At 40.2% G+C, this 23,917-nt stretch overlaps 1 protein-coding gene across 3 annotated transcripts; it reads right to left on the bottom strand.

Annotated features, from left to right (window-relative positions):
• Positions 1 to 16,640: 16,640 nt before the first annotated feature.
• CD1E (CD1e molecule) lies at positions 16,641 to 20,058 on the bottom strand. 3 transcript variants are annotated; one of them, XM_049880890.1, is made up of 6 exons: positions 19,830 to 20,058; positions 19,235 to 19,531; positions 18,198 to 18,476; positions 17,679 to 17,957; positions 17,203 to 17,296; positions 16,641 to 17,069 (listed from the first exon to the last, which is right to left on the bottom strand). In XM_049880890.1, exons 1-6 carry the CDS (start codon positions 19,888 to 19,890, stop codon positions 16,910 to 16,912), a joined length of 1,170 nt encoding a protein of 389 aa, XP_049736847.1. In that variant the 5' UTR covers positions 19,891 to 20,058; the 3' UTR covers positions 16,641 to 16,909. The 3 variants fall into 3 exon arrangements, with proteins under 3 accessions (XP_049736847.1, XP_049736849.1, XP_049736850.1); XM_049880892.1 differs by having other exon boundaries at positions 16,901 to 17,100; XM_049880893.1 differs by lacking the exon at positions 17,203 to 17,296 and having other exon boundaries at positions 16,927 to 17,069.
• Positions 20,059 to 23,917: the final 3,859 nt, after the last annotated feature.

The raw sequence follows: 23,917 nt of genomic DNA, 5'->3' as shown, positions 1-23,917 counted from the left end.
TCTCCTACAAAGGAGAATCAATAAGAGTAAATTCAGACTACTCAGCAGAAACTATGCAGGCAAAAAGGCAATGGGATGACATATATAGAGCACTGAAGGAGAAAAACTGCCAGCCAAGGATCATATATCCAGCAAAACTCTCTCTCAAATATGAAGGCGAAATTAAAACATTTACAGATAAACACAAGCTTGGAGAATTTGCAAAAACCAAACCAAAGCTACAAGAAATACTAAAGTAAATTGGTCAGAAAACCAATAATATCAGACACCAGCACAACACAAGGTCACAAAACAGAACATCCTGATATCAACTCAAATAGGGAAATCACAAAAACAAATTAAGATTCATTTTAAAAAGAAAAAATAGAACAGGGAATCATTGAAGTCATTAAATAAAAGATCACAATAATCAAAAAGACGGACTAAATACAGGAGGCATAGAACTGCTGCATGGAGAGGAAAACAAGGTGATATAGGACAATACGAGTTAGGTTTTTACTTAGAAAAATAGGGGTAAATATTAAGGTAACCACAAAAAGGTATAACAACTCCATAACTCAAAATAAAAACCAAGAAAAATGTAATGACTCAGCAAGCATAAAGTCAACTACCATGAAAATGAGGAACACAATTACAAAGAAAAACTTCTCAGCACAAAAAAGTAAGTGGAAAAATGAAATTGTCAACAACACACATAAAAAGGCATCAAAATGACAACACTAAACACATACTAATCTATAATTATGCTGAAACTAAATGGACTAAATGCACCTATAAAGAGACAGAGAGCCTCAGACTGGAAAAAGAAACACCATCTGTCGATATGCTGCCTACAAGAGACACATCTTAGACTTAGAGACACAAACAAACTAAAACTCAAAGGATGGAAAAAAATATATCAAGCAAACAACAAGCAAAAAAGAGCAGGAGTAGCAATATTAATTTCTGACAAAATAGACTTTAAAGTTAAATCCACCACAAAGGATAAAGAAGGACACTACATAATGATTAAAGGGACAATAGACCAGGAAGATATAACCATATTAAATATTTATGTACCTAATGACAGGGCTGCAAGATACATAAAACAAACTTTAAACAGAACTGAAAAGTGAGATAGACACCTCCATAATTATACTAGGAGACCAACACACCACTTTCAGAGAAGGACAGGACGTCCAGCAAGAAGCTCAATAGAGACACGGAAGACCTAATTGCTACAATCAACCAACTTGATCTCATAGACTTACCCAGAACACTCCACCCAACAGCTACAAAGTGTAGTTTTTTTTCTAGCGCCCATGGAACATTCTCTAGAATAGACCACATATTAGGTCATAACACAAACCTTTCCAGAATCCAAAACATCAAAATATTACAAGGCATCTTCTCAGACCACAAGGCCATAAAAGTGGAAATCAATAACAGAAAAATTAGGGAAAAGAAATCAAATACTTGAAAACTGAAAAATACCCTGCTGAAAAAAAAAGACTGGGTTATAGAAGACATTAAGGAGGGAATAAGGAAATTCATAGAATGCAACGAGAATGAAAACACTTCCTATCGAAACCTCTGGGACACAGCAAAAGCAGTGCTCAAAGGTCAATTTATATCGATAAATGCACACATACAAAAAGAAGAAAGAGCCAAAATCAGAGAACTGTCCCTACAACTTGAACAAATAGAAAGTGAGCAACAAAAGAATCCATCAGGCAACAGAAGAAAACAAATAATAAAAATTAGAACTGAACTAAATGAATTAGAGAACAGGAAAACAATTGAAAGAATTAACAAAGCCAAAAGCTGGTTCTTTGAAAAAATTAACAAAATTGAGAAACCATTGGCCAAACTGACTAAAGAAATACAGGAAAGGAAACAAATATCCTGAATAAGAAACGAGATGGGCCACATCACAACAGACCCAACTGAAATTAAAAGAATCCCATCAGATTATTATGAAAAATTGTACACTACCAAATTTGCAAACCTAGAAGAAATGGATAAATTCCTAGAAAAACCCTACCTACCTAAATTAACACAATCAGAAGTAGAACAACTAAATAGACCCATAACAAAAAAAAGAGATTGAAAAGGTAATCAAAAAACTCCCAACAAAAAAAAAAAGCCCTGGTCCGGATGGCTTTACTGCAGAGTTCTACCAAACTTTCAGAGAAGAGTTAACGCCACTACTACTAAAGCTATTTCAAAGCATAGAAAATGATGGAATACTACCTAACTCATTTTATGAAGCCACCATATCCCTGATACCAAAACCAGGTAAAGACACCACAAAAAAAAAAGAAAATTACAGACCTATATCCCTCATGAACATAGATGCAAAAATCCTCAACAAAATTCTAGCCAATAGAATTCAAAAACATATCAAAAAAATAATCCACCACGACCAAGTGGGATTTATACCAGATATGCAAGGCTTTTTCTTATGCAAGGCTGGTTTAATATGAGAAAAACCATTAATGTAATCCACCATATAAATAAAACAAAAGACAAAAACCACATGATCTTATCAATTGATGCAGAAAAGGCATTTGACAAAGTCCAACCCCCATTTATGTTAAAAACTCTCACCAAAATAGGAATTGAAGGAAAATTCCTCAACATAATAAAGGGCATCTATAAAAAGCCAACAGCCAACATCACTCTAAATGGAGAGAGCCTGAAAGCATTTCCCTTGAAAATGGGAACCAGACAAGGATGCCCTTTATCCCCACTCTTATTCAACATTGTGCTAGAAGTCCTGGCCAGAGCAATTAGGCTAGACAAAGAAATAAAGGGCATCCGGATTGGCAAGGAGGAAGTAAAATTATCTCTATTTGCAGATGACATGATCTTATACAAGAAAACCCTAAGGAATCCTCCAGAAAACTACTGAAACTAATAGGAGAGTTTGGCAGAGTCTCAGGTTACAAGATAAACATACAAAAATCACTTGGATTCCTCTACATCAACAAAAAGAACATCGAAGAGGAAATTACCAAATCAATACCATTCACAGTAGCCCCCAAGAAGATAAAATACTTAGGAATAAACCTTACCAAAGATGTAAAAGACCTATACAAAGAAAACTACAAAGCTCTACTACAAGAAATTCAAAAGGACATACTTAAGTGGAAAAACATACCTTGCTCATGGATAGGAAGACTTAACATAGTAAAAATGTCTATTCTACCAAAAGCCGTCTACACATACAATGCACTTCCAATCCAAATTTCAATGACATTTTTTAATGTGATGAAGAAACAAATCACCAACTTCATATGGAAGGGAAAGAAGCCCCGGATAAGTAAAGCATTACTGAAAAAGAAGAAGAAAGTGGGAGGCCTCACTCTACCTGACTTCAGAACCTATTATACAGCCACAGTAGTCAAAACAGCCTGGTACTGGTACAACAACAGGCACATAGACCAAAGGAACAGAATTGAGAACCCAGATGTAAATCCATCCACATATGAGCAGCTGATATTTGACAAAGGCCCAGTGTCAGTTAATTGGGGAAAAGATAGTCTTTTTAACAACTGGTGCTGGCATAACTGGATATCCATTTGCAAAAAAAATGAAACAGGACCCATACCTCACACCATGCACAAAAACTAACTCCAAGTGGATCAAAGACCTAAACATAAAGACTAAAACAACAAAGATCACGGAAGAAAAAATAGGGACAACATTAGAAGCCCTAATACAAGGCATAAACAGAATACAAAACAATACCAAAAATGACGAAGAGAAACCAGATAACTGGGAGCTCCTAAAAATCAAACACCTATGCTCATCTAAAGACTTCACCAAAAGAGTAAAAAGACCACCTACAGACTGGGAAAGAATTTTCAGCTATGACATCTCCGACCAGCGCCTGATGTCTAAAATCTGTATGATTCCGTTAAAACTCAACCACAAAAAGACAAATAAGCCAATCAAAAAGTGGGCAAAGGCTATGAACACTCACTTCACTAAAGAAGATATTCAGGCAGCTAACAGATACATGAGAAAATGCTCTCGATCATTAGCCATTAGAGAAACGCAAATTAAAACTATGATAAGATTCCATCTCACTCCAGCAAGGCTGGCATTAATCCAAAAAACACAAAAGAATAAATGCTGGAGATGCTGCGGAGAGATTGGAACTCTTATACACTGCTGATGGGAATGTAAAATGGTACAACCACTTTGGAAATCTATCTGGCGTTTTCTTAAAAAGTTACAAATAGAACTACCACACAACCCAGAAATCCCACTCCTTGGAATATACCCTAGAGAAATAAGAGCCTTTACACTAACGGATATATGCACACCAATGTTTATTGCAGCTCTGTTTACAATAGCAAAAAGCTGGGAGCAACCAAGGTGTCTATCAACGGATGAATGGTTAAATAAATCATGGTAAATTCACACAATGGAATACTACGCATCGATAAAGAACAGTGACGAATCTGTGAAATGTTTCATAACATGGAGGAACCTGGAAGGCATTATGCTGAGTGAAATTAGTCAGAGGCAAAAGGACAAATATTGTATAAGACCAGTATTATAAGATCTTGGGAAACAGTATAAACTGAGAAGAACACATACTTTTGTGGTTACGAGGGAGGGTGGGATAAGGTTATTTACTGATTAGTTAGCAGATAAGAACTACTTTAGGTGAAGGGAAGGACAATATTCAATACATGGAAGGTCAGCTCAACTGGACTGGACCGAAAGCAAAGAAGTTTCTGGGATAAACTGAATGCTTCAAAGGTCAGCAGAGCAAGGGCAGGGGTTTGGGGACTATGGCTTAAGGGGACTTCTAAGTCAATTGGCAAAATAATTCTATTATGAAAACATTCTGCATCCCACTTTGAAATGTGGCATCTGGGGTCTTAAATGCTAACAAGCGGCCATCTAAGTTGCATCAATTGGTCTCAACCCACCCAGATCAAAGGAGAATGAAGAACACCAAGGTCACACGATAACTATGAGCCCAAGAGACAGAAAGGGCCACATGAACCAGAGACTTACATCATCCTGAGACCAGAAGAACTAGACGGTGCCCGGCCACAACCGATGACTGCCCTGACAGGGAGCACAACAGAGAACCCCTGAGGGAGCAGGAGATCAGTGGGATACAGACCCCAAATTCTCATAAAAAGTCCAGACTTAATGGTCTGATTGAGACTAGAGGAATCCTGGCGGTCATGGTCCCCAAACCTTCTGTTGGCCCAGGACAGGAACCATTCCCGAAGACAACTCAGCAGACATGGAAGGGACTGGACAGTGGGTAGGAGAGAGATGCTGACGAAGTGTGAGCTACTTGTATCAGGTGGACACTTGAGACTGTGTTGGCATCTCCTGTCTGGAGGGGAGATAGGAGAGTAGAGAGGGTTAGAAACTGGCAAAACAGTCACGAAAGGAGAGACTGGAAGAAGGGAGCGGACTGACTCATTAGGGGGAGAGTAAGTGGGAGTACAGAGTAAGGTGTATATAAGCTTATATGTGACAGACTTGATTTGTAAACTTTCACTTAATGCACAGTAAAAATTATTTTAAAAAATTTATACACATATTGTTATGTGACATTAGTTGCAATCCCTACAATGTAACAGCACACTCCCCCTCTCCACCTGGGTTTCTGTGTCCATTCAGCCAGTTCCTGTACCTTCCTGACCTCTCATCCTGCCTCCAGACAGGAGCTGCACATTTGGTCTTGTGTATCTGATTGAGCTAATAAGCACATACTTTATGAGTGTTATTTTATGTTCTACAGTCCAGCTAATCTTTGTCTGAAGAGTGGGCTTCAGGAATGGTTTTAGTTCTGGGTTAACAGGACATTCAGGGGCCATAGTTTGGGGGTTCCTCTAGTCTCAGTCAGACCATTAAGTCAGGTCTTTTTACGTGAATTTGAGTTCTGCTTCTAACTTTTTCCCTTCTTCACCCTGGAGTCTCTGTTGTGTTCCCTGTCAGGGCTATCATTGGTGGTAGCCAGGCGCCATCTAGTTCTTCTGGTCTCGGGCTGATAGAGTCTCTGGTATATGTAACACTTTTGTCCCTTGGGCTAATATTTTCTTTGTTTCTCTGGTGTTCTTCATTCTCCTTTGCTCTAAGTGGGTTGGAACCAACTGATGCGTTTTAGATGGCCACTTACAAGCTTTGAAGACCCCAGACGCCATTCAGCAAAGTGCGGTGCAGAACATTTTCTTAAACTTTTTATGCCAATTGACTTCGATGTCCCTCCAAACTCTGGTCCCCAGTCCCCAACCCCAGCTGCTCTGTCCGTCAAAGTGTTTGGTTGTGTTCAGGAAACTTCTTAGCTTTTGCTTTGGTCCAGTTGTGCTGACTTCCCCTGTATTCTGTGTTGTCCTTCCCTCCAACTAAGATGAGTCTTGTCTACTATCTAGATAGTGAATTCCAATCTCCCTCCCTCCCCGCCATCGTAACCATCAAAGAATGTTTTCTTCTGTGTTTAAAACTTCTCTAGAGTTCTTAAAATTGTGATCTCATACAATATTTGTCCTTTTGGGGACTGACCAATTTCACTCAAAATAATGCCCTCCATATTCATCCATGATGTGAGATAGTTGGAGGATTCATTGTCGTTTTTCGTCATTGTGTAGTATTCCATTGTGGGTATGTACCATAATTGGTTTATCTACTTTGTCTGTTGATGGGTATCTAGGTTGTTACCATCTTTTTGCTATCGTAAACAGTGCTGCAATGAATGTGGATGTGGATGTGGATGTGAATATATCTATTCATGTGACGGCTCTTATATCTCTAGGATATATTCCAAGGAGTGGGACTGCTGAATTGTATAGTACTTCTATTTCTAGCTTTTTAAGGAAGCGCCAAATCGATTTCCAAAGTGTTTCTACCATTATACATTCCCACCAGCAATACGTAAGTGTTCCAGCCTCTTCACAACCTCTCCAACATTTATTATTTTGTGTTTTTTGGATTAGTGCCAGTCTTGTTGGGGAGGAATAGTATCTCATTGTAGTTTTTATTTCCATTTCTCTTTTGGCTAATGATCGTGAGCATTTTCTCATGTATTTGTTAGCTGCCTGAATGTCTTCTTTGGTGAAGCACCTGTTCATATCCTTTGCTCACATTTTAACTGAGTTATTTGCCCTTTTGTTGTTGAGGTGTTGCTGTATCTTATAGATTTTAGGGATTAGACCCTTAATGGATAAGTTATAGCCCAAAGTTTTTCCCATCTGTAAGTTCTCTTTACTCTTTTGGTGAAGTCTTTTGGTGAGTATAAGTGTTTGATTTTTAGGAGCTCCCAGTTATCTAGTCTCTCTTCCGGTATTAGAGCATTGTTAGTTATGGTTTGTATTCTGTTTATGCCATGTATTAGGGCTTCTAACTTTGTCCCTATTTTTTCTTCCATGATCTTTATTGTTTTAGATTTTATATTTAGGTCTTTGATCCATTTTGAATTAGTTTTTGTACATGGTGTCAGGTATGGGTCTTGTTTCATTTTTTTGCAGATGAATATCCAGTTATGCCAGCACCATTTGTTAGAGACTTGTCTTTTCCCCATTTAACAGACTTTGGGCATTTGTCAGATATCAGCTGCTCATAGGTGGATGAATTTAGGTCCGGGTTCCCAATTGTGTTCCACTGGTGTACGTATCTGTTGTTATACTGGTACCAGGCTGTTTTAACTACCGTGACAGTATAATATGTTCTGAAATCAGGTAGGGTGAGACCTCCCACTTTGTTCTTCTTTAGTAATGCTTTACTTATCCCAGGCCTCTTCCTTTTCCATATGAAGTTGGCGATTTTTTTCTCCATCTCATTAAAAAATGATGTTGGAATTTGATTAGGATTGCATTGTATCTGTAGATCACTTTGAATAAAATTGATATTTTCTAATGTTGAGTCTTCCTGTCCATGAGCATGATATGTTTTCCACTTATGTAGGTCTCTTTTGGTTCCTTATAGTACTGTCTTGTAGTTTTCTTTATGTAGGTCTCTCACATCTCTGGTTAGGTTTATTCCTAAGTATTTTACCTTCTTGGGGGCTATTGTAAATGATATTGATTTGGCGATTTCCTTTTCAAAGTTCTCTTTGTTGGTGTAGGGGAATCAAAATGATTTTTGTATGTTTACCTTGTATCCTGATATTTTCCTGAAATCTTCTATTAGTTCCAATAGTTTTCTTGTGGATTCTGTGGGGTTTTCTGTGTAGAAGATCATACCAAAAAAAATCAAACGCATTGCAGTCGAGTCAATTCCAACTTATGTAAGATAATATCATCTGTAAATAGAGATACTTTTACTTCTTCCTTACCAATTTGGATGCCCTTTTTTTCTTTTTCTTGCCTTGTTGCTCTGGATAGGACCTCCAGCACACTGTTGAATAAGAGTGGTAATAAAGGGCATCCTTGTCTGATTCCTGTTGTCAAGGGGAATGCTTTCAGGCTCTCTTCATTTAGGATGATTTTGGCTGTTGACTTTGTATAAATGCCATTTATTATGTCAAGGGGTTTCCCTTCTATTCCTATTTCACTGAGAGTTTTTATCAGGAATGGTGTTGGACTTTGTCAAATGCCTTTCCTGCATCATTTGATAAGATCATATGGTTCTTGCCTTTTATTTATGTGATGCGTTACATTGATAGTTTTTCTAGTGTTGAACCATTCCTGAATACCTGGTATGAATCCCACTTGGTCATGATGAATAATTTTTTTGATATGTTGTTGAATTCTATTGGCTAGAATTTCGTTCAGGATTTTTTGCTTCCATGTTCCTGAGGGATACTGGTTTGTAATTTTCTTTTTTTGTGGTGTCTTTACCTGGCTTTGGTATCGGGATTATGCTGGCTTCATAGAATGAGTTTGAAAGTATTCCATCCTTTTCAATGCTTTGAAATACCTTTAGTAGTACTGAAGTTAACCCTTCCCCAAAAGTTTGGTAGAGTTCTCCTGTGAAGCAGTCAGAGCCAGGACTTTTCTTTATTGGGAGTTTTTTTTTTTTTTTTCCATAGTATTCTGTTATGATCCTGTTAATTTCAGCTGGGTCTGCTGTAATATCATCCATTGCATTTCTTATTCGAGTTATTTGCTTCCTCTCCTGTTTTTCTTTTGTCAGTTTGGCCAATGGTTTATCGATTTCATTGATCTTTTCAAAAACCAGCTTTTGATTTTGTTGATGCTTTCAATTGTTTTTCTACTCTCTATTTCATTTATTTCTTCTCTAATCTTTATTATTTCCTTTATTCTAGTGCCCATAGGCTTCTTTTGCTGCTCGCTTTCAATTTGTTCAAGTTGTAGGGTTAATATTTTGATTTTGGCCATTTCTTCTTTTTGGATATGTGCATATATTGCTATAAAGTGACCTTAGAGCACTGCTTTTGCTGTGTCCCAAAGGTTCTGATAAGATGTGTTTTCGTTCTCATTTGATTCTATGAATTTCTTTATTCTGTCCTTGATTTCTTTTATAACACAGTAGTTTCTGAGCAAGCTGTTGTTCAGTTTCCGTGTATTTGACTTTTTTTTTTCCTTGTTTATTCTGTTATTGGCTTCTGCTTTTATGGCTTTATGGTCAGAAAAAATGTTTTGTAATATTTCAATGTTTTGGATTCTGTTAAGTCTTGCTTCATGGCCTAATATATGGTCTATTCTGCAGAATGGTCCATGTACGTTGGTACAGTCTTTTAGCTTTGACTTAGTTTTGTGACTTCCCTATCTGGGTTGATATCTGGTTATTCTGTCCTGTGTTCTAGTCTTGGGTTGTTTTCTGATATTGTTAGTTCTCCAGTCACAGGACTCCCTTTAATATTTCTTGTAATTTTGGCTTTATTTTTACAAATTCCCTTATTTTCTCTGTTTATCTGGAAATGCCCTAATTTCATCATTGTATTTGAGAAACAGTTTTGCTGGATACATAATTCTTGGCTGGAAATTTTTTCATTCAAATCTTTATATATGTCATTCCATTGCCTTTCTGCCTGCATGGTTTCTGCTGAGTCTTCAGAGCTTAGTCTTACTGACTTTCCTTTGTAGGTGACACATTTGTCCCTAGCGGCCCTTAAAATTCTTTCTTTATCCTTGGTTTTGGCAAGTTCAATTATAATATGTCTTGGTGACTTTCTATGGGATCTACCCTGTATAGGGTTTAATGAGTTTCTTGGAGAGATATCTTTTTGTTTTTCACAACATCAGGGCAGCTTTCTGACAGCAAGTCTTCAAGAGTTCTCTCTGTATTTTCTGTTATTCCCCCACCCCACCCCTGTTTTCATACTCTAATCCCTCACAGATTTTTCCTCTTGAAAGTATCTCATATAATTCTTAGCATTTCTTCATTTTCAAAAATTGTTTTATCTGATTTTTTCCTCAAATAAATTGGTGTCAAGGACTTTATCTTCAATCTCACTAATTCCTTCCATTGCCTCCGTTCTGCTCCTATGACCTTCTACTGAGTTGTCTAATTCTGAAATTTTATTGTTTATCATTTGGATTTCTATTTGCTATCTCCCTACGGTTTCTAGTGATCTGTCAAATCTGTTGTTCTGTTTGTGTATTGTTTTCGTGAATTCCTCTATTGTTTTGTCTGCGTGTTCTTTGGCTTGATATGAGTTTTGCCCAATCTACTTCCTGATGTCTTGAAGAGCTCTGTATATTAATCTTTTGAATTCTAACTCGAGTAATACCAATATTTTATCTTCCTCTGGAAGGTTTCCTGGTTCTTTGTTTTGGTTACTTGCTGGAGCTATCTTGACCTGCTTTTTTATGTAATTTGATGTTTACTGTTGTCTCTGAGCCATAAATAAATTATTATATTTATTTATTGTGTGTTTGCTCACCATGTCCTAGCTTTTTGTTTTGTTTTGATATGCCTGAATAGGCTAAGCGTGTGAGCTGCTTTTGTTATTGACATCTTTGAAGCTTTCATGTCCTGTCACCAAGTGGTTAAAGCTGCTACTAGGTTTGTGAGCCCAAGAGTCTATTTACTTTTCTTGTGCAGATTCCGCTCAGGTGTCCAGGTCATTGTTCACCAGGTGTGTAGTGCAGACACTCACCAACAGTCCTAGACAACAGGCAGGGCTTCATAGGAGTGATTGGAAAAGGTGCAGGTATCTGGCAGCAGTAGAGGGCTATGTGCTGAGGAAGGTAGGGGGCTGACAGCTTTGCATGAGTGCCTAGGTGTAAGGCATGTCCCTGTCCCCTAGAGGGTGTAAGTGGGTGGGTTTTGCAGCCAGACTTTGGTCACCAAATGCGGTTGGCTATTAAGGATTGGGAGGCACCATGTATTCTCAGATCACTGTCATGGGTGGCTAGGTGGAGTGGGTGAAACCGCCAGTCCTCAGGCCCCTGATGTAGGTGAGTGAGGACCCTGCTTAACAGGCAGGGTGTTGTCAAATGGCACAAATCTGCAACTCACCTTTGGCTGCTGCAGTTGAAAATAGGCTTCAGGTATATACTCTGTTGCTCTATACTAATGAGGGCGTATGCTGTTGAATTGACTCACACAGGTCTAAGCAGGCGTGAAGGGCATTCAAAGTCCATGAATCCTTTATGCCAGTGCCTAGGTAAAGGGGCAGTGCCTGCCGTGAGTTTCCAGCTTTGGGGGACATGGTAAGTTTTTGAAGCCACAAGACTGACTTTCTGGGTCCCTGGCTTAGGGGATTTTAGGCAAGCTACTTTTTTTTTTTTTCCTAAAGCCACGAGACTGGTTTGGGCACAATAGCTCCTATTTCCAACTTAGGGGGTATGGCAATTGTTGAATGCTGAAGGACTGAGCAGGGAGGGGGGTAGGTGAGGGGAAAGTGACACTTCTCTGCTACAAAATTCCTGGAGGGGAGGGGTTATTTTGATCCTGCACAGTAGATTAGACACTTACACTTAACGTCTGAAGATCTAGTGTCATTTCTCCCTGGCTCGTGCAGACTCTCCAGCACCTGCTCCCTCCCAACATGGTGAAGCACATCCCGAGTGCTACTGCTCACCTCGGCCCATGTGCACACAGGGTGCTGTCTACCTCAAGACTGGCACGTCCTCACTGCTTCTGAACTGTCTTTCCTTCCCCCTACCACTCAGTCCAACTCCTCATCTTTGTCTTTGATGATCAAAGCTCCTCAACTGTCATATATAATTGATTTACTTGTTTTTTCAGGTCTTTGTTGTAAGTAGGACCACAGGAAGCATCTTACTATTCTATCATATTGGCCCTACCTCTAAGCAAAGCAGCTTTTGAAACTGGTTATCCAATAAGGCAAAGAGCTCCAAACTAAACCGCACCCATGCCTCTATACGGAGCATCCCTCCAAAAAGGCACTTGAGTATTGGTCAGAAGCTTTGGGAGAAACAGGTGATATAGACATCACCCTTCTCACCATGGGTACCAACAGAAGTGGTAGCAAAGAAACTACTCCAAGCAATGGTATGGGCAACTGATAGTTGGCAAATGCAAGCATAAACTGGAAAGGAAAAAGCAAGACAGGTGTTGTTTGGTAACTGATATGGAAAGAGAGTACATGTGAGAAATACTTAAAGTTAAGTTTGTACTAGTGCAGATAAGCGAATTGGGGTCATTATAATTTTGATGTAGCTTCAGCTGTGTCCCAGTTTGTAGTCACAGTGGTAAGACCCAGTAACACGTGTTTAAAAACTCATCTCCTTTTACCCCACAACTGCTTTACCTTAATTTAAAACCTTGCAATGACTTTCAATACATTTATAATAGCCTATATCGTCCTTTATGATCTCACTTTAACTTAATGGTATCAGCTCCTGCTGTGTTCCCTCTGGCTTACTCCAATCCAACCACCCTGAAGTTCTTACGGTTTTTAGAGCCCACCCAGCATAATACTACCTTTTATTTGTAGCTCTTTTGCCTGGAATGCTCCTTCCGCTAGATACTACACGGCTTGTTCCTAGTTCTTATTTTGGACCCTTCTCAGAGCAGCCAATTCTGTCCACCATTCTTGAAAGCATGGGCTGTTTTTCTCTGGTCTCCTTAATTGTACCTCACACTATCATCTTGCATATAATAAAATATAATAGTTTCTATTTATTTATTGTCGCTTTCCTCTCTCCCCTCCACTATCATGTAAGCTCTGTGAAGACAAGGAATTTTATTCTTATTTCTTTCCTATATTTCATTGCCTATAATAGTATCCATTACGTGGTAGACTCACAATAATTATTTGTTTCATGTGTAGCGAGGTGGTTTAAAACCATAGATTTTGGAGCAAATCTGTCTGCCTAACCACTTACTAGTTATATCACCCTTACCTCCTCATTTATAAAATGGGAGTAATAATAGTATCTCCTTCAAGATTGTTGTGGGGATTACATGAATTAATGTGTATAAAGTATGTAGAAGAGTGTCTGGCTTACAGTAGGATCTATTTAAATGTTTTATATTATTCAATTAGGAGCCTTGGGTGGCACAAACAGTGAAGCACTTGACTGCTAAGCCAAAGTCTGGCAGTTCAAATCCACCAGAGGTGTCTGAGAAGAAAGGCCTGGCCATTTCATTCCAAAAGGTCACAGCCTTGAAAACCCTATGGAGTGTGGCTCTACTCTACAACACATGGGGTCACCATGAGTAGGAATTGGCTTGATGGCAACTGGTTTGGTTTTGGATTATTAAATCAGCTTTCACTTAAAATAGATTCTTCTGTTATTTGCTATAATAACTGAGCATCACATTGCTTTGTGTTACTTTTTTGGCAATGGCATTCACACTTGGACCAGGGTAATGGAAGTGTAAATGGGATGTAAGAGAACTTATAACAAAATATTTAGTGACTGGCTACTCAGGAAGAAATGATGAAGCAAGGAGAAATGAGATTTTAATCTTGAGAGGCTATGAAATGATGGGGTCATCATTTCATCATTCAGAAGAAAGTCAGAATGGGAGAATGGTTTAGAAGGAAAGATTATGAACTAGTTTTAATTCTTTAAGGGCAAAGTCTAAGTCCCAAAGACCTATAGAAACCTTCTTTGGTAGCCTGAAGAAGAAGCCCTGTGCCTTTCTTAAGATCTCTCCCCCTGAACACAGGCTCCAGAGTAAGGGCTATATAAACATCCTTTTTTATCTGCAGGATGGACTTGGGGACCTGAAATTTTGTTTTGGTTTATCTTGCACCCCTAAATCAGGTCTTTCACCTCTTCATCTTACTTCATTCATTAGATAGAAAATACCAGACAGACATACACTAAGGCCATGGTTTATCAAGAGCATATGCCTACTGTGCTGTTCTGAGCTTTGGTCCCAGCATATTCTGGTGCCAACAGTCCTAATGCAGTCTCCCTATAGCAATTAATACCATTTCTAGAGAAATGTAAACCAGCAACCAAGACTATCCCCTTCATCTCTTTCTCTAACCACATCTACTATCGTTTCTACTGTATCTGTGTTCACAACAGAAAACAGTAAGCTCCAGTTTTGTACTGTCAGCAAAGGAGATTTCCTTCCTTTTTTATACCAGGCAGGAATGGGAAGTATTACCCTTTATTTAAAATACCACCCTGTCCCTCTAGAGGAAACCCTGGAGGCATAGTGGTTAAGTGCTACGGCTGCTAACCAAGAGTTCAGCAGTTTGAATTCACCAGGTGCTCCTTGGAAACTCTATGGGGGTAGTTCTACTCTGTTCTATAAGGTCACTATGAGTCAGAATCGACTCAACAGCAGTGGGTTTGGTTTTGGTTTGGTCCCTCTAGAAGCAGTAAGTCCCACGTCCCAGGGTTGCAGTTTGTATAACATGGTTAGAAGTACTAGGTGAAACCTGTGTCCTGGGGCAGATTCAGTGACACACTTGGCTCTTAGGTATCAGATCCTGAGCCAGAAGCTCTGATGAAATTACCTAGTCCTAAGGTCTACACTAGGAGCCCTGATGGTGCTCAGCTGCTAACCAAAAGGTCAGCTGTTCAAACCCACCAGCTGCTCTGTGGGAGAAAGATGTGGCAGTCTGCTTCTGTGAAGATTACAGCCTTGGAAACCCTATGGGGCAGTTCTACTCTGCCCTATAGGTTCTCTATGAGTCAGAGGTGACTCAACAGCCATGAGTTTTTTCAACAGGTTTAAGGTCTGCACTATAGCAATGACATAAAACGTTTCTGGCTATCTTGTGCTTCAATATTTAAAACTTCCTGAAATTCTGTTAAGCTGGTATTTCTAGCAACTTGATCATATTTCCTCAGGGCTTTTTTGGAGTCTCTATATGAAAATTGTATGAGAAGAGAACCAGTGCATGTGCAGGCAGCCCAGAGCCACTTCTCCCTGGGGACATGTGCCTCACTGAAATATATGCCCATATCTTAACTGTGGTACCTTATCAGTACTTTATTCTTATCAGGTACTTAAAACTATAATACCTTATACTACCTAAATAGAATTAGGATAGCATTAAGGTATTGTGTTTAGGAAGATATAATTTTCTAAAAATCACTGTAGACACGTGGAGTATGCTACTTTAGCTAAACCAGTCAGGAAAGTTATCTCTATAGAAGTGGCCCTCAAGCTAAGAGCTGAAAGGTGTCAAGAAGTGAACCACGGGACATCTGTGGGTAGAGTTTCAGGCAGCAGGAAAGTAAACATAATGGTCCTGAGGTGGAAAGAAGCTTGGCAGAAGTCCAGTGCCAGAAAGCATAGTGTAGAGTGGGGAAAAGATTGGGAATGAGACCAGAGAAGTTAACTTGAACTCAGTTCAAGTTAAGAATTATGATGATCAAAAAAATAGAGCCATGGGGAAAAAATCCATTCAAAGGGGGAACATTGGAAATATACTTGTAATACACACCTGTGCCAGAAACTGAAAGAACCTTACTGAGGCCATATGGCCTTATCCATGTGATGGAACTTTGGCTTTCATCACTTATTGCTCCAAACAACCCCTTGAAATTCTCCCTTCCTCTCTGGACTCTAGTGTCATACCTCTAGATAGACCATCTGAACATGTCCTGCAGAAGGTAGTGGACTCTCAACAGTGAAAGGGTAAGGGTACAGTGGATAAGTGATCACAGGACCCCATCTATTAACTTGAAAATGCCTTATAAGGAGTTATAAATGTCCACTAAGAAATCTACACAATTGGCTTCATTACTCATCCTAGGGTGGTGTTGACAGGACATAGTATGAGCTCTGCAACTTACCAGCTCCCTGCTCTCTGATAGTACCAATCAAATGTACCTTAATTAAAGGAATTGGATAATTTAATAATCCATTAAAAAAAAAAAACTAAGAGGAAATCAAACATTATCATCATCCAAAATAACAGAAAAGTAAACACATAGTTTAGATGCTATCTGATCACTCGTGTCCTTCATTGTCTTTTCCTCCAACAAAACTCACCATCAACACCCATGTCCTCTTTCTAACTGCTCAACATATGAATCCCTCCCCTGCTTATGCACATCCACAGGTACACGTGACTCACAGAATCTCAGGAAAACAAGAATGCCAGTCCAACCCCATCCTCACTTTGATAGGAGACATTTCACTTGATATTATTTTCTCTAGCTACCTCTAAAGATGACAAACACCTGAATCACTGTGGATCTGAGGTACCCACCTGCCTCCTTCACCTTTAGTGGGAGGCAAAGGGGAAGAAGAAGGGTTTTCATAAGAGCATAGTCAAACGATGCAGAAATGTCAAAGACAGAATGAATCAAAGCAACATCACTTTCCCTATTGACAAATTTATTTCAGCCAGGATTGATTAGGAAATATTACATTAGGCAGAATCAGCAAAGTAATTTGTGGGACCAGGAAAAAGTGAAAATGAGGGGCCTCTTGTTTCGATACTATTGGGAATTTCAAGACAGCAACAGCAGAGCATTAAACCAAACAGGAGGTCCTTCTAATCAAGGGGCCCTGTGCTACTGCACAGGTCACATGCCCATGAAGCCAGCCCTGAATGGGTCATGGACATAGATGTAAATAGAAGAACAAACTAACATCACTAGAGTTGGCTCAGTCTTGTTTTCCACTTCTTCAAAAACCTGTATTTAGCCCATGATTCCAGGGCTGAGCAGAGTTGATGTCCTGAACCCCTGGCGTCCTGGGTGTTGGCTCCTATGGCAGGGTCGGGCACATGGCGAGAAAGGGAGTTGCAACTTGAGCTGTGGGAACAAAGGCGAAGAGGGCCTTAACCTAAAAGAAGGAAAATCAGAGAGAGTGAGAGAAGGAAAAAAAGAAGATAGAGGAGAGAATGAGTTAAGAAGTTGAAGAAGCAAAGAACAAAAAAAGTCTCACCTCTGCTTTTTAAACCAAAACTCAAGGACAATCAGCATGACCAGTATGACTGTGACAGTCAAACCGATCAGTATCAAGAGCCTGGAGTATCCATCTGGTTGGGGGAAAGTTGGAATGTCAATCTATAATACTTTCTATTTCTCTGCAGTTAATGCTTCTCATTTCACAGGAGTGGGAGCTTCCCAGCATTTTCATCTGTAGTTTCTGGAGCCCACATTTCAATTCCTCCTAAGTCTTTATCACTGATCCCCTTGTCAAACCTCTAGGTCCTTCTGCCTTCTCTCCTTAGTACTTCTAATCCCCTACTTTCATTTTCTTGAAATTTAGCTCACATCATTCTCCACCTTTAGTTATCTGGATTCTCCAACTCTTATTTTTCTTGTGCCTAACAGTCCTACTCATTTCTCTAACTCCTCACTCAAAAGCCTAAGGACTTTCTTCCATCCTTTCCCTGCTAGGCCCCAGTTCTTTCTCACCCCAGTGGATGATTATATCATGGCCTCCTAGACTGCTGTGCTTCACTCGGCAGTATAGACCAGCTGCTTCCCCAGTTGCCACGTCCAAGGTTACTTGGAGATACCAGGTCCCATCAGCATTGGGCAAGACATCACCTTGCCGAGTTCCCAGCTGCATCTGCTCCCCCCGCATCCACATCACCCCCACGGTCTTGGGATGGAAGCCAGAAACATGGCACACCAGCATCAGACGGCCAGGACCAGGAGTAGGACCTTTGGAAACCCAAGCTTCTGGTTTCACTGGAGAGAGATAGGGAGAAACGAAATTCAAGCAGGGACACCAGGCCATAGCTCAGGGACTCAGGGTGCCTTAGCAGTTTGTGTAATCACTTCTCTCCCTTGTCTAGGACCCAGTTCTAAACCCACATATCCCATCCTCTGGATTCTCATTATAAATTTTACAAGGATGATAAGGAATGGAAAAAACAAACAGAAGAGTTAAAGCACTAGGAATAGGAGGAAAGAGAGAGCTGGGCTCACCTTGTCTTTCCAGTTCTGCCTTTCCGGCTTCAGGGACGCTTGCCAGGAATCGAGGACAAGTGCCACTGAAAAGGCCCTGCACTATTTCTTTAATATCTCTGTAACGATTGAGCACCCTGCAGACATTCTGGGCCCGACTCCCCGCTCCTGGAGATGGCTGCCAGGAATTCCCTTGGAAACTCAGGAAATCTGTTCCTTGATATGCCCCTTTTAAGAAGCTTTCTGAGGCCTCCCCATCACTCATTCTACACCCCGATGATATCTGAAGCTCGAAGGGATCTGGAGGGAAGGGAGGGAAGGGAGAACCAGTGTGGAAATAATTACAGGGAAGGGAGGTAAACAATCTAGAGAAGAAAGAGATCCAAGGGGAGGGAAATTTGCTGGGGAATCATAATTGGAGACTAGAGTTGGGGTGGAAATGGGGGAGGAAATTCGTGGGAAAATAATTTGAGGTTAAGAAAGGTATTTTGAGATAATTTATGGGAAAGGGGTAGATGGGAATGTTGTTAGGAAGATAGGAGACTGGTCTACAAGAGAACTCACTCAGGAGTGATTAGACCCAGGCCCAGTCCTGTGACCACTAGGGCAAGAGAGAACCAAAAAAAAACCAAACCGATTATGTCAATTCTAACTCATAGCAACCCTATATGACAGAGTAACATTGCTCCATACGGTTTCCAAGGAGGGCCTGGTGGTTTCAAACTGCCGATGTTTTGGTTAGCAACCGTAGCTCTTAACCACTACGCCACCACGTTTTCCTGGGCGAGGGAGAAGGGGGGGTAGAAACCGGCCAAGAGTCTGAGGCCAGGAATAACCTTTCCAAGGAGCCTCATTTGAGAGTATGTTCAGGGATGTGAAATGATATGTGCACGTAGGCCCTTCCGTGTATATAGGGGGGGTGGAAAAAGACAGAGAGACACAGGTAACAGGGTATAAGATCAGGAAGATTGGGTGATAGTGTCCCTATACCATCTTTTCCCTCTGGAAGATGGTCAGGGCCTTCAGAAACAACAATGAACTGGGAACAATAAACTCACATTCAAACTGAAACTGGCTGGCAAAGGCTTGCACTTCATGGGTGAAACCATGAAAGTACAACTGGAATAACGCCTGGAGATTCTTCAGCTCCTCTTTGCTGAAGTTCCCCTGGGACCAAGGCCGCAGAAATCGGATGGCGCCCAAGACGCTGTCCCATCCATGCGTCTGCAGCTCACCCAGCCAGCCTGAGGCCTGGTTCTGCACCCAGCTGTGGTTGGCAAAGGAGGAGATCTGGAGCAGGCGGAAGGTGAGGGGCTCTTCTGCTGCTAGATGAGGGGGTCCTAGGGCCTGGGGATCTAAGAGAGAAATGATAAATGGAGAGAGTATGAGTGGATGAGAGGAGATATGAGAGACAGAACTAGACAGGTTGAGGATATTCTAATACTCATTTCCGCCAGGCCAGCTTCTCCCCAAAATCAGAGAAAGAAACTGAGACTGGGATAAGGATTCATGTCTGGAACTAGCCTGAAATACAACTCCGAGGGCTTTCTGCAGAATATTGCTCCCTCCCCCACCACCTCAACCTCCCCAGAGCTTCCTCTCTGCCCACCTGTGCCCCAAGCACAGGTGTTTTTCCACCTGAGCTCTTCTTACCAGCTGTTCTTTCCCCAGGGCAGAGGAGTCCCTGGAAGAGCAGGAGCAGAACGAGCAGCATTGAGACTCTGTGAGGTGAAGGACACCTAGTAGGACAAGCTACCCTCACAACTCACATATCAGCTCCCCTCACCTCTCCCTCTCGCTCCCCCATCTGACTTCCCTTGCTGCAGAGACAACCTCTCCTGCCCACTTCCCTGTCAGAGAAACTCCACTACCACCCTCAGCCACAGGCCTCCCACAGCGTCTCTCATTTCCCCTCCAGCTCTCCTTTATGCTACCTGCCTGTCCCCACCCCCAACTATCTGGCTTCCAGATTTTCTCCCTGTGCTTGTGTGCACCCTCCTGATCTCCGCTATTGTACCTGCTGCTGTGGAAGGAGTCCTGGTTAAGAACTAAATCTGCAGCCTGTGGCCTGACTGGAAAAGTTAGTAGCTTTGGGCCTTAGAGAAATGAAGTCTACCCTTGGGTTTTCAATGTCTTCATCTGTGAACAGAAGTGATGGAAGGTACCCATAGGTACCCAGTGACCCTCCCAACAGTCTTCCCACTGCTTGTATCTCTGTGGTCTTCTCTTCTTCTTCCTTGATGTCCAACTTCCCTCTGTCCCTCTTCTTTGTCTTCCCTGCCTTTCTCTACTTACCCATTACTTCTGCCCCCAGAATCTGCTCTCGTTCTACTCCTCCATCCTTCCCATTCTCCCTGCGCCCTCACCCTCCTCTCTGTCTCTTCAGTCTGCTCTTCTCAAAATCATTTTCAGAAGACAGTAGGTATCCTTGGTATAGCTGTATAATCCACATGCCAATCTTCATTATTGTAGGAAAAAGTAACAGCAATGACAGCGCAGATGATCAGATAATCTAAAGAAAACACTGTATTTCTCAATTTCCCAGGTCCTACCAATGCCAGTGTTGGAAGGTCTATGAACAGGCTTAACCTGGAATTGGTGAGCTACCTGGCAGGTAGATTTTCATCTACATGGCATGGGTGGATGTGGAGTGAGTAGGCAGGGTCCTTGGACCTCCAACCCTGCCTCAGGTAAGATGTGTGTATCTAGAGGACTGAGGACAAGCTTCACCCTGGGGATGAGGAGAGGGCAGGGGCAGGTAGGGGACCTCCTGTCACAATTGATGGCCTGGAAGCACTGACGCCCCCTCAATGGTGTCTGGTTAGAAAGCAGCTTCGTTGGAAGCAGGGAAGTGGTTCTAGGGGACTGGAGTGTTTACAGAAGAATTAATTACTGTGTTGAGCCTTTATTTTTGTTCCTTTTATGTTTGTCATTGCAGCCTGAGGGCAGTTAAAATGTCATTCCTTAGTTTGGTTTTTATGTAGTCATTCAACTGGCATTTACTCAGAGCCCAGCTGGCACCAAGAAATGTGCCAGGCATTAAGATTTCAGAGATAGAAGTCCTTTGGAGAAAACAAAACAAAATCCAAACCAAAACCTCCACTTTTCTGTGAAGAGGGCTCATAGAATACTGGTAAGAATTATTAAAGAAGGTCCAGGCTCAGTCCCATCTGGTGTTATTTCTGAATTCCAAAGGGAATTTTTTTTTTTTAAGTTTCAAACAGAAAATCTTGGCCACTTATAAAGAAGGGATGCCTTCATCTTACAGATGTCTCATGGGCAAAACAGTGGGGAAATACTTCAGAATTTTGAAAGAAAGGCAGTGATCCTAGAATTCTTTATTCAGACATATTATAATTATCCTGGAAGGAAAAAATTAATCTATAGTTAACTCCTCAGGAATTTGAAGAATATACCACATGTTATGAGACAAATTACCTAAGCAAAACCAAAACTTAACCTAAACAAGGAAATGGTACAAGAGAAACTGGTATAAAACTGTTTAAAAAAATTATAGTTAGCTCTGAATAATTGTTTAAAATGAACCTGTAAAATTTACCACACCTATTATTTTTTTTTATTATTATTTACTCCAGAAGGGGGAAAAAAAAGGTAAGAATGATCAAGAAATTAAATCCCATATGATTTCAACAAAACCTGAGGAGGGAGATGAGAGAGAAGGAAAGAAATAAGGCCTATATGAAATCATGTCTTTTTGGTCATAGGAGCACAATAGAAAATGGGGGCAGTTAGAAAAGTTGTTTAAATTATGATGTTTAAATAAGACTAAATCAAAATGGCAAAGAGCACAAACATTTTGCTCATATCTCCCGAATATTTAAAATGTGTATTTAAAAAAATGAATATCCATTATCATGCTGGAAAACAACGAAAAAAAATCCAACTGCTGAAGAGAAATTTTAAAGTAGTCCTTCAAAAAGGAAATCAGATGAGATGGATTTAAATCCACAGCCCAAAACATATTCAGAAGAAAAATAATAAAAAAGCAGTCTGAAAATACTGTACACTTGAAAAATGAATAAATATAAAACATGAGGGTAATTAATTAGGGAAATCTCTGGGTGCTTCAAATAGTTAACGTGCTTGGCTGCTAACTAAAGGGTTGGAGGTTCAAATCCACCCAAAGTCACCTTGGAAGAAAGGCCTGGCAATCTACTTCTGAAAAATCAGCCATTAAAAATCCTTTGGAGCTCAGTTCTACTCTGACACACTTGGGGATGCCACAAGTCAAAACTGAAGCAATGGCAACAAGGCTGATTAATTAATTAGAGAATTAATTGGTAACACTGGCTTTACTGAGTTTCAGTCTTCAAGAGCATTTGCGCCTATGATGGTAACCCAAATTTTCTTTATATTTGCCTGGGGAAAGGCTCCAGGCTGAAAACAGGCTCTATACTTAGAAGAGAAGCAGAGCAAGGACTAAGGAAACTAGACCCCTAACTTCAGCACCTCCTTTCTTCCTGCTAGAAATTAAAAGATAAATGCATAACTTGCACAAAAAGGTTAGAGGTTATTTTGAGTGGCAGCTTCCTATTGCTTCAGAAAGTTCAGGTATATTTAACAAATTTATTTTAAATTTTATCTAAAAAAATAAAATCAGAAGATGCTGTGTATTTTTGAAGCAGATGCTTCCCTTACCACATAGTAAAACATACTGGAAAGTTAATCTTAAAACAGGTGCAGGATTAGACCTATGAAGTAGCATTATAAAAATGTATTATACATGACACAAGCATGTGCTGGCACTTAGGGACCAAAGGAAAGAAATAGTCAAGAGAGGAGAATGATAATATGCCCTGATTATGAAGGGTTATGTGTGCCAAGCTGAGGAAGTGTCCTTTGTTTTTCAAGCAAGTAAATTTTAAGAATAAGAGTGATATGGTTAAATTGGCATTTAGGAAAAGTCCCCAAAAACCCATGGGATTCACCAGGGAATGTATCAGAGAATGAAGAGACCAAGAAGACAAATGAATTTCTCGGCCTGAACAAAGGCATGTGATAACCCTACAAACTTAGTCCGGGCAAGTCAGTAAACAAACAAATAGAGATCACCAACATCTCTGGGGGATATGAATCAACATATTATCTATAATTTCCACTTTTAAACAACAAAGACATAAGGCATGAAAAGAAACAGGAAAGTATGATGATACAGGAAAAAAGAGAAGTCAAAAGAAACAGCCCTTGACATTGCTTAAATGTTAGATTTAGCAAAAACAGGCTTCAAAAAAAAAAAAAAAAGCACCTATTAAATATGTTCAAAGAATTAAAGGAAAATATGACAACAGTGTCCCTGGGTGGTACAACGGTTAATGTGCACAACTGCTAACAGCAAGGTTTGGCAATCTACTTCCAAAAAATCACCCACTGAAAACGCTATGGAGCACAGTTCTACTCGGACACACGTGGAGCAGCCAAGAGTCAGAATCAACTGGCAGCAACTGTTCTTTTATGACAACAATGAACCATCGAATACAGAATAGTGATAAAGAAATAGGATTTATATTTAAAAATAAAAAAATCTATACAATAATTCTGGAGTTGAAAAGAGCAATAACTGAGATTAAAAATTCTGAGCAGTATAAAAGATTTGTTGTTGTTAGTTACCTTTAAGTCAGTTCTGACTCATGGTAAGCCCACAGGTGCAGAGTAAAACTGCTAAGTACACTTAGTCCTTACTTATGGACTATCTCATTATCTGACATTTCATATTTACAGCA

The sequence above is a fragment of the Elephas maximus genome, chromosome 3 (assembly GCF_024166365.1).
Source record: "Elephas maximus indicus isolate mEleMax1 chromosome 3, mEleMax1 primary haplotype, whole genome shotgun sequence".
In the NCBI taxonomy this organism is placed as follows: Eukaryota; Metazoa; Chordata; class Mammalia; order Proboscidea; family Elephantidae; genus Elephas; species Elephas maximus.
This window is presented reverse-complemented; position numbering and strand designations above follow the sequence as displayed.

Coding starts and splice junctions, on each gene's coding strand:
- CD1E (XM_049880890.1), bottom strand. CDS start 19,890: ATGCTGCTCGTTCTGCTCCTGCTCTTCCAGGGACTCCTCTGCCCTGGG. Junction 17,958..18,197: donor GGCAGAACTGGAAAGACAAG/GTGAGCCCAGCT, acceptor ATCTCTCTCCAG/TGAAACCAGAAGCTTGGGTT. Junction 17,070..17,202: donor TTTTGGTTTAAAAAGCAGAG/GTGAGACTTTTT, acceptor TTGTTCCCACAG/CTCAAGTTGCAACTCCCTTT.